This window comes from Nannospalax galili, unplaced genomic scaffold (assembly GCF_000622305.1).
Source record: "Nannospalax galili isolate Female #2095 unplaced genomic scaffold, S.galili_v1.0 scaffold753, whole genome shotgun sequence".
NCBI classification, from domain to species: Eukaryota; Metazoa; Chordata; class Mammalia; order Rodentia; family Spalacidae; genus Nannospalax; species Nannospalax galili.
Genome location: NW_008333775.1, coordinates 317,489 through 328,825, shown reverse-complemented (window position 1 = coordinate 328,825; position 11,337 = coordinate 317,489). Strand labels below are relative to the sequence as shown.

The 11,337-nt window shown below is 41.5% G+C and overlaps 1 protein-coding gene across 4 annotated transcripts in view; it reads right to left on the bottom strand.

Annotated features, from left to right (window-relative positions):
- Nucleotides 1-11,337, bottom strand: part of Prim1 (DNA primase subunit 1) — a 27,054-nt gene continuing 15,717 nt past the window's right edge. For 3 of the 4 annotated variants that reach the window (XM_029561236.1, XM_029561238.1, XM_008828385.3), the window contains 3 exons: nucleotides 10,685-10,770; nucleotides 3,564-3,662; nucleotides 1-156 (listed from right to left, as the gene is read on the bottom strand). In XM_029561236.1, coding sequence (XP_029417096.1) covers nucleotides 137-156; nucleotides 3,564-3,662; nucleotides 10,685-10,770 — 205 coding nt within the window. In that variant the 3' untranslated portion in view covers nucleotides 1-136. The remainder of the gene's footprint in view (nucleotides 157-3,563; nucleotides 3,663-10,684; nucleotides 10,771-11,337) is intronic. The other variant, XM_008828384.3, reaches the window with a different exon arrangement.

Sequence of the window (11,337 nt, the reverse complement as noted above, 5' to 3'; positions counted from 1 at the left end):
TTGAAAAAAGTAAATTCTGCTTTAAGCATTAAAACACATAGATGAGTCTACCATATTTATTAAATAACTCTTGAAGTATCTGATCCATGGTTGAAGACAGAAGGCATTCATATTGGATTGATGGGAGTTGCTTTCTTCAAAACTCTTTTTGTAAATCTAAAGTAGAATAGAAAGGAAAAAAACCCAAAATAACAAATAAATAACACATTTTTTTTTGGTAAAAGGATAGTAAAGGAAAACAAAACCATTGATTTTCATATTCTGATTTGCTTAATGCTTCTATTAAATTCATATCATGAATAAAGACTTGCTTTCTGGGGCTGGAGAGATGGCTCAGTGGTTAAGAGCATTGGCTACTCTTGTAGAGGACCCAGGTTCCATTCCTAACACCCACATGGCAGCTAACAATTGTCCGTAACTCCAGTTCCAGGGGATCTGATCTGGAGCCCTCTTCTGGTCTCTTTGGTGCCTCTGTGGGCATTGCACATTACGTACATGCAGGCAAAGCACTCATATACATAAAGCCCATACTGTAGGCTGAACAAGTACAGAATGAATTAAAAAGGACTGGTGCTGACAAAATGGCTCAGTGGGTAAAAGTGCTTGCTGTCCTAAGTTCAATCCCTAGGATCTACATGGTAGAAACAGAGAACCAACTCCCACAAGTTGTCCTAACTTATACACATGTACTTTGGCAAGTGCACACTCAAACACACACACAAAGGGCATTGGATCCCCTGGAACTGGAGTTATAGATAGTTGTTAGCCATAATGTGGGTGCTGGGAACTGAACCCAGGTCCTCTGCAAGAACAGTCAGTGCTCTGAATCACTGAGCCATCTCTCCAGCCTCCTTTTCTTCGTCCTCTTCTTCTTTTATTTATTTAGTGTGTGGGAGGGGAGGTGGCAGGGGTAGAGGGTGCACACCACAGCATGTGTGTGGAGGTCAGAGGACAACTTGCAGATGTCTGTTCTCTTTTTCTACCATGTGGCTTCTAGGAAATGAACTCAGGTTATCAGGCTTGGAGGCAATTGTCTTTACCCAATGAATTACTTTGCCAGCTCTGCTCCTTCCTCCATCTCTGAAGTACTAGGGTTACAAGTGTGCATCACATACTTGGTGCATGGGTGTATATGGTGCTAGACATTGAATCCAGGGCTTCATTCAGGCTAGGCAAGGACTCTACCAATGGAGATATATCCCTAGCCCCTAGATTTGCTTTTAGTAAAAGTACAAATCATGGCATGCTCTTCCTCAAAAATCTTTGGTATTTTCCTGTTCCTACTCAAACCCAGACTCCTACATCTGGAATTCAAGGCTTCAGCATGCTTCTTCAGATAGATCCCATCACTTTCTGATACTTTTTTTTTTTTTTTTTTTTTTTGAGACAGGGTCTCCCTGTAGCCCCAGCTGGCCTGAAACTCACTTACATATGTAGACCAGGCTGGCCTTGAACTCACAGAGATCTGCCTGCCTCTGCTTCCTGAATACTGGGATTAAAGGCGTGCACCATATGAAATTCACAAAAATCCAATAAAAAATTAAAAATAAAGGTGTGCATCACTGTACTGGCTCCGATATATATGTATATTTTTCCAGACTGGTTGTACTATTTGATAATCTCCAAATATACTCTAGCCTCCTGCTTCTGTCTTTGCTTATGCTGTTCCTTCAAGAATAAACAACCCTGGCTAGGGATGTACCTCAGTAGAAGAGCATTTGCCTGTATGTATTTCCAAGGCCTGGGTTTGCTCCAGTTTAAAAAAAAAAAAAACATGCTGTATTCTGTGGAAACCCTACTCGTTTTTAAAAATTAAAAATTTATTTTATGTGCATGAATGTTTTGCCTGCATGTATGTACATGCACTCATGTTGTGCAGTGCCTGTAGAAGGTAGAAGAAGGTGTTGAGTCTCCTGGAACTGGAGTTACAGATGTTTGTTAGGGACTATGTGGGTGCTGGGAACCAAATCTAGGTCCTCTGCAAGAGTGCTCCTAACTGCTGAGCTGTCTCTCCAGCTCCAGAAAGCCTATTCTTTTTTTTTTTTTTTTTTCTTCGGTTTTTTTGCAAGGGTCTCCCTGTAGCCCCAGCTGTCCTGGAATTCACTATGTAGACCAGGCTGGCCTCGAACTCACAGAGATCCACTTGCCTCTGCCTCCCAAGTGCTGGGATTAAAGGCATGCACCACCATGCCCAGCTGTATTCTTTTTTTTTTTTTTTTTTTCCTCTTTTTTTGGTCTTTTTGAGACAGGGAGATGGCCTGGAACTCACTATGTAGACCAGGCCGGCCTCGAACTCAGAGATCCACCTGCCTCTGCCTCCCAAATGCTTGGATGAAAGGTGTATGCCACCACACCTGGCTAGAAAGCATATTCTTGTGTCAATGAATGGTAGCTGCACCACCATGCCTGGCTGGAATTAGAATTGTTTTTCTGAGGCAGGGTCTCACTATGTAGCTGACCAGGAACTTGCTATGTAGACCAAGCTGGCCTTGAATTCACAGAGATCTGCCTGATTCTGTGCATCACCACACCCAGCTAAGAAACTTAATTTAAAAAACTAAGGATGAGGCTGGAGAGATGTTTAGGAATTAAGAGCACTTGCTATTCTTCAGAGGAACCAACTTTGGTTCCTAGCATTCCACTTCCTATAACTTTAGCTCCAGGGATCCAATGCCTTCTTCTGGCCTTTTCATGTATCTGCACACACATGACACACATGGTGCGTGCGTGCGTGCGCGCACACACACACACAAATAAAATATTTAACAAAGTAAACAAAAAACACTAATGAGGACTGGCAAGTTGATTCATCAGTTTAATTGCTTGCAGCCAAACCTGATGACCTGCGTTTGATTCCCTAGCATCAACCACAAGGTAGAAGGAGAAAAACAACTCCTGCAAATTGTCCTCTGACCTTCACATGTGTGCATGCACACTCCTAAATAAATTCATGTAAAATACTTAAAAAACCCACTAATGATAGTATGATAAATCAGTGATTTCTTTAAAAATTTTTTTATTTTGGGCTTTTTGAGACAGGGTCTCCTCGTAGCCCCAGCTGTCCTGGAACTCACTATGTAGACTAGGCTGGCCTTGAACTCACAGAGATCTGCCTGCCTCTGCCTCCCGAGTGCTGGGATTAAAGGCATGTGCCACTACGCCCGGCAGATAAATCAGTGTTTTAAAAACTAGATTAGACAAAGATTAGTCTTACAAAGACTAGAATTAAAAATTGTTCATTTGGGGGCTGGAGAGATGGTTCAGCAATTAAGAGCACTGGCTGTTCTTTCAGAGGATCTGGGTTCAATTCCCAGCACCCACATGGCAGTTAACAACAATCAATACCTCCAGTCCAGGGGATCTGATGCCCTCTTCTGAACTCTATGGGTATTACATGATATGGGTGCACTTAAATACATGCAGGCAAAACACACATAAAATTAAAAAAAGAAAAATAAAATATATTTTAAAAAGATTAAAAAAATTTTTGCTCATTTCTGGATGGTTTAAACTACCCAAACTAAGAAGATTCAACTGGATAAAAGGGAAAAACACAATCTTACCACTCTTCTTGAGAAGTTCACCTTTACGGGATTTATCCAAATTTTCTAGAAAATGTTCAAATACTTTCACATATGGTGCTAGACTGGTCTTCTTATAATCTGAATTATGAAGCAGGATTATAATTAGCATGTTGGCAAAAAAGAAGAGCATAAACATATAACTTTAAGTTTCTTACCAGAATTCTCTAGGGTGAGGACATGACCCAGTGGTAGAGTACTTGTAGAGCCGCCTGAACTCACAGAGATCTGCCTGCCTTTGTTGGGATTAAAGACGTGCGCCCAGCATACAAAATTCTTAAAGGATCTAGTCAGGCATGATAGTGCACACCTTTTTATTTATTTTATTTTATTTTATTGGTCTTTTTGAGGCAGGGTCTCCTTGTAACAGCCCCAGTGGGCCTGAGACTCACTATGTAGACCAGGCTGGCTGAGATCCACCTGCCTCTGCCTTCCAAGTACTGGGATCAAAGGTGTGTGCCACCATGCCCGGCTCTACTTTTATTTTTTTATTTATTTGTTATTTTTATTTTATGTGTATGAGTGTTATGCCTGCATGTAGGTAAGTGCCCCCATGTCGTGCAATGCCTGCGGAGGACAGAAGAGGCTGTCGGATCCCCTGGGACTGGAGTTAGGGACAGTTGTTAGCTGCCATGTGGGTTCTAGGATTTGAACCTGGGTCTTCTGCAAGAGCAGTCAGTGTTCTTAACTGTTGAGCCATCTCTCCAGCCTGATAGTGCACACCTTTAACCCCAGCACTTGGGAAATAGAGGCAGGCAGATCTCTGTGAGTACCAGACCAGCCTGGTCTACATGGTGAGACCCTGTCTCAAAAAACAAACAAAAAGATTTAATAAATATTAATCCGATTTACTTGGGATTGGAGAAGAAATTTTGAAAAGATCAAATGTAAACACATAAAAGAAATAGCCTCTTTTGGGGTAGGGGAGATGGCTCAATCAGTAAAGTGCTTATTTTTTGCAAGCACAGGGACCTGTGTTTGGATACACTGTATCCATATAAAAGCCAGGCATGGCAGTGTGCATCTGCAACCCCAGAGCTGGGAAGGCAGTCAGGCGGATCCTGGGAGCTTACTGGGCAATCAGTTTAGTTAAATTGGTGAGCTCCAGGTTCATTAAGGAACGCTGTCTCAAAAAATAAGGTGGAGAATGACTGAAAAAGACGCCTGATATGGACCTCTGGCCTCCAAATGCACATGAATATATACATACAAAAAGAAGAAAAAATAGAAACAGCTTACTTTGGGATCAATTGTATAGTACATTGAAAGTTAACTTTTCTGGTCAAACAATTTTAATCAAGTTAGTATAAGCAGTAAAACCCACAATTATATGAAATGCCCTATATTTTACATACTAAAACTAGCTTAGTGTTAAAGGTGGGACTCACTTCTGAATCTTCTTTCTAGTGATGGAATAAGGTAAACACTGTTCTTGAGTGCCATTCATGTTGAAGGTATAGTTTGTCCAAATGTGCATGCAGTAGGTGGTCTGTTGTTGATAGTCACAAATCACATAGCAAAGCCTATGATGCTATTTAGGAGGTATCATGCTTTAATTCACATCCCAGAACATGTTTTAATGTGTGTGTGTGTGTGTGTGTGTGTGTGTATGTGTGTCTGTATGTATACTGGGGATTGATCCTAGGGCCTCATACATGCTAGGTAAGCAACCTGCCACTGAGCTATATCCCTAGACCCCAGTACATGTTATTGCCATTGATTTCAGCAGTATATAGAACCCATTGGTGATAGCCAAAAAATTGCTTGTCTTCTCAGGACTGTTTTCATGTTTGTCTTGCCCCACTAAGGTCAAATCCTTAAACTGTCTGCCCTGACAAAAGCCTGTAGTCTTGGAAATTGGATATTGATGACTTGCTGCAGCCCACCGGAGCATCTTATCCTGTGAGGCCCTGCCTCCTGTCTGAACTTTTATTTTATTTTTGTTTCTTGGGGGGGACAGTTTCTCATGTATCTCATATTACCCCCAGATTTCCTATGCAATGGATATGAGCTTGAACGCCTCATCTTCCCGCTTCTTCTCTAGTACAAGAATCACTGGCCTATGTCAGCATGCCTAGCTTCTGAATCCTCAAGTCAAGAGTTTAAGCTTGTCCTGATGGCAAGGGCCTGAAATCCCAATACCCAGAAGGCAGAGGCAGAGGATCACAAGTGTGGAGGGTATTCTAGGCTACACTGGGAGACACTATATCAAAAACAAAACAACAAACAAAAACAAAGAAAACAAATTCAAAAGATTTTAAGCTCCTTAAATGAAGGCCTATATAACTTATTACATAATTTAGTTCACTATTTGGTATAGTAGGCATACAAGTTATTTAAATATACAAAGACTGCATATTATATATTAAGTACTATGTTAATGTTTTTAATATTTTATTTAATATTTTTATTTTATATGCGAGTGTATTGTCTGAGTGCATGTAATTACACCCATGTCATGTAATGCCCATGGAGTCAGAAGAGGGCATCGGATTCCCCTGGAACTGGAGTTACAGATGGTTGTGAAGTGCCATATGGGTGCTAGGAATCAAACCTCAGTACTCTACAAGAGCAATAAGTGCTCTTACTGGCTGAACTGTCACTCCTACCCCTCCAGACATTTTTATAGCACACATAGGCCTGGGTTCAAGCTTCAGTCAAAAACAAGACAAAACAAAAAACTAAAAAACCCCCTCAATGCCAAACAGGCATATGGATAAGAATTGGACTCTAGGAGGCTGTGAGATGGCTCAGGAGTTAAGAGCACTCGCTGCTCTTGTGGAGGACCAGAATTCAACTCCCAGTACCCATATTGCTTGCAATTCAAGTTCTAAGGGATTTGATGTTGTTTTCTGGCTCCCACAGGCATCTGTACATACATGTATACATACCCATACACATTTTTTTAAAAAAAAAAAAAAAAAAAAAAAAAAAAAAAAAAAAAAAAGGACTCCAAAGAACTGACTGAGATATGAAGATACAGTGAGAATACACAAGAAGTACACAGACATTCTAGGATTTGGGAACTAGAAAGAAATGGATGGAAATAACATGAAAAAGGGCAAAGGCCATTTTAACTTCCAACCACCTCTAATACATCCTAAACTAATGACTAATGCTGGTTATCTAACTTAAGAATGATAGGTAGTTCAATTTATTTTTGCGTTATGGAAAGTTTCTCTTAACAAAACAGGCAAGGCTGGCTTCAAACTGAGGAGCCTTCTGCCTCTACTTTCTGAGTACTGGGATTACAGTACTGAGATCACTCTGTCAACTTGCCTTCTTTAAAAGCCTGTCTCAAAAAGACCAAAAAACCCCCACTTTTTCTTTGTGGTCTTTTTGAGACTGGGTCTCCCTGTAGTCCCAGCTGGCCTGGAACTCCCTATGTAGACCAGGCTGGCCTCAAACTCAGAGACCCAGCCACCTCTGCCTCCCAAGTGGTAGGAGCCACCACGCCTGGCCTTTAAAACTTTGAAGTATGCCAGTTGTGGTAGTGCATACCTACAATTCCAGCATTCAGGAGACAGGGTGATCAAGAGTTTAAGGTCAGGGCCAGTGAGATGGCTCAGGGTTTAGTAAAGGTGCTTGCCACCAAGTCTGAACACCTGGATTTGGTCCCCAGAACCCACATAGTGGAAGGAGAAAACTGACTCTTGCAGGTTGTCCTCTGACCTCCACACTTTGTGTACCATGGCATGTGCCCCCACCCCAAAATAATGAATATTTAAAAATTAAAATACTGCTAACAGGTTTATTTTTATTTTAATTAATTAATTAAAAAATGCATATGAGTGTTTTGCCTGCGTGTATGTAAGCACACCTCTGCTTGGTGTTGGATCCCCTAGAACTGGAGTTATGGACAGCTGTTTGCAGCCATCTGGATGATGAGAACTAAACTCAGGTCCTCTGTAAGAGTGGAGTCATCTCTCTAGCCCCTAACAGGTTTATTATGGGAAAAATCAGGAACCTCTTTTCATTATGAACTTTCTGTCCTGAACAGCAAGGGCTTTTAAGAAATCAGTATATTGGGTGCTGGAGAGATGGCCCAGTGATTAAGAGCACTGACCACTTTTGCAGAGGATACGAGTTTGGTTCCCAGCACCCACATGGCAGCTAACAACCATTCGTAACTCCAGTTCCAGGGGATCTGACACCCTCTTCTGACCTCCTTAGGCAGTGTATGACACTGATGCATTTACACACATACAGGCAATACACTGATATACATAAAATAAAAATAATAAATAAAAATTAAAACAAAAACCAAATCAGTATGTCCATTATTATTTACTAGGCTGAAGTTATCTTCTCAGGTTTATTGGTGGGGGAAGGCATTTTGAAAAGTATTTACTTAAGATACTATCTTAATTTTCAAATGTTCTTAACGTTTAAATTGATGTACCTTGTTGTAGGTCTGGTTTTTGACTTTTTAGTAGATTTCATGTACTCCACACTGGCCTTGAACTGTGTAGCCAAGATTGTCCTTCAACTTCCTGATCCTCCCTGCCTCTATCATTCAAGTGCTCAAGTGCTAGGATTACAGACGTGAGCCAGAAAGTCCAGTTTCCTTCCTTTCCTTCTTTCCTCCCTCCCCCTCCCATTTCTTTTCTTTTTTGAGATAGGATTCCTCTGTAGCCTCCACTGTCTTGAACTCCTAATCCTCCCAAGTGCTGATTACAGGTGTGTGCCACCTCATCTACTTCATTTTCCACCCCTGAATTTTCCTGTTCTGAGTGTTATTTTTCATACCATTCTGATCTACCCCGTGGATGCACTATTTACTCATTCTCTAAGGAAATTTCATATATATAATTTAAAATTTCCTTCTTTATTACATTTTGTTTTCCTGAGTTCCTTTTCCCAGTTTATTACTGTCTTTTATGTTGGGAACTTTTTTTTCAAGTATTTAATTAATTAATTATCTACTTATTTTGTGTTTGGGGAGGAGGTGGTGGTATGCCACAGCATGTGTGTGGAGGTCAGACAACTACTTGTGGGACTCAGTTCTTTCTTTCCACCATGTGGGTTCTGAGGAACAAACTCAGGATGACAGGTTGGCAGCAGATGTCTTTGTCTACTGTGCAATCTCACTTGAAAAATAATTTTTCAAGTACTTTAAACAGAATATTTGTAATTATTCCATGAACATTAACAGTGGAATTCATAAGGTTGGTTTTATTAACACTGGAACAGATGAAGCAGTATTTGAGTTTGAGATCAAACGCAGGGCCTTGGCTATGGCTAGGCATGTGTTCCACCATTGTGACACACCCCCCGTTCTTGAGTTTTGATATTTAAGAAAGGAAACAACATTTGACAAAAATGTTCAATTAGCCAGGCGTGGTGGCGCACACCTTTAATCCCAGCACTTGGGAGGTAGAGGCAAGTGGATCTTTATGAGTTCAAGGCCAGCCTGGTCTACATAGTGAGTTCCAGGACAGCTGGGGCTACAGGGAGACCCTGCCTCAAAAACACCAAAAAAAAAAAGTTCAATTAGAGCCAGGTGTGGTGACACATGCCTTTAATCCCAGCACTTGGGAAGCAGAGGCAGGTGGATCTCTGTGATTTAGAGGCCAGCCTGGTCTACATAGCCAGTTCCAGGTCAGCTGGGATTACTGGAAGACCCTGTCTCAAAAAAAAAAAAAAAATCAATTAGAGACCACAGATCTGGACTATGCAACACACAACTCAGTAGTCATATCTCAGGCACCCAAGTCACAAGTGTGAGACCCCATTTAGATGCATCAAAGACAGAACAAAAGCACTGGGCATATAGATGTTAAATAAATAACTGTTGGGGTTGGAGAGATGGCTCAGTGGGAGCGCTTACTGCTGGCCTGGAGAGGCTGTTAGGAGCACTGGCTGTTCTTGCAGAAGACCTGGGTTTGAGTCCCAGCACCGACTTGGCAGCTAACAACTGTCTGTAACTCCAGTTCCAGGGGATCCAAGGGCATTGTAGGACATGGTGCACTTACATGCATGCAGGCAATGCACGCATACACATGAAAAAAAAAAAGAGCACTTCCTGATCTCACAGAGGACACAGATTTGGTTTCCAGCATCCACATCAGGGAGCTCACAACTGCCTGTAACTCCAGTTCCAAGGAGGTCTGATGCCCTCTGCCCTCTTGGGCACACCTGTACACATGTGGTGCACATAAACTCACTCAGGCACACATACATACAGTTAAATAAAAAAATAAATAAAATCTTTTAAAAAACAACTCAATTGGGGCTGGAGAGATGGCTCAGTGCTTAAGAACATTGGCTGTTCTTGCAGAAGACTTGGGTTCGAATCCCAGCACCCACATGGCAGCTAACAACTGTCTGTAACTCCAGTTCCAGGGGATCCAACAGTACCTTCCATCCTCCGCAGGCATTGCATGACACGGGTGCACTTACTTACATGCAGGCATAACACTCATATACACAATAAAAATAATAAAATATTAAAAAAACCAACAACAACTGAATTTAAGAAACTGAGAATCTGGGCTGGAGAGATGGCTCAGTGGTTATGAGCACTGGCTGCTCTTCTAGAGGATCACATTTTGGTTCCTAGCACCCACATGGCAGCTAACAACCATCACTGTAACTCCAGTTCCATGGGAACTGAGGCACTCTTCTGGCCTCTGTGGGCATTGCATGATATGGGCACATTTATATGCATGTAGGCAAAACAGTCATACACATAAAATAAAAATAAAAAAATTTAAAGGTACAGGCAGAGGCAGATGGATTTCTGTAAGTTTAAGACCACCCTGGTCTATATATAGCAAGTCTCAGGCCAGCTAGGGCTTCAGAGTGAGTTCCTGTCTAAAAAACAAAAAGCACCCCGAAAAACTGAGAGTGAATTATTAACAATTGATTATTTAATCTTACAGCAGTCAGAAGTTTCTTAGGAAATGTGTATTGACTCAAACTGGATTCAATACCTTAGGCAAGTGATAAAGAAGGAACAGAAACATTGGTGTAACAGTATTTCTTAGTAAGCTCATTTCAGAGTAAACAAAGATTCATTTAGATCTGAGTCTAAGGAAAATTGAGGACTGGAATGCAAATAATAAGCGCAGCTGAAGTGAAGCTTCAGCTTATGAACCTACCTCTGGTTCTAGGTTTGGCATCAGCTTCATTCTCCTCTCTTTCCTTTTCATTAATGGAAATGACATCTAGCTCACGGCAGAGGGAGCTGCAAGTAGGAGAATTTTAAAGTTGGTTCTTGGTCAGCATTATCCACTATATATTAGTACATGAAGCTCACAAAGTTTTCTGTGAAAAAAAATCATGTGGGTGCGGTAGAGCTCAGTGGTGGAATGAGTGTCTGGTATGTAAAAGGCTCTGGGCTCCACCTCTAGCACCAAAAAAAACCAAACCGAAAAACAAAACAAAACAAAACAAAAAACTACAAACAAAACCGTCAGGGCGGGAGAGATGGCTCAGCAGTTAAGACCACTGGCTGCTTTTACAGAAGACCTGGGTTCAATTCCCAGCACCGACATGGTGGCTAACAATCATCTGTAACTCTAGTTCCAAGGAATCTGACACCTTCTTCTTGACCTCTGTGGGCACTGCATGACATGGATGCACTTACATACTTGCAGGCAAGATATTCATATACGTAGACTAAAAATAATAAATAAAGGGGGCTGGAGAGATGGCTCAGCGGTTAAGAACTCTGACTGTTCTTGCAGAAGACCCGGGTTCAAATCCCAGCACCCACATGGCAGCTAACAACTGTCCCTAACTCCAGTTCCAG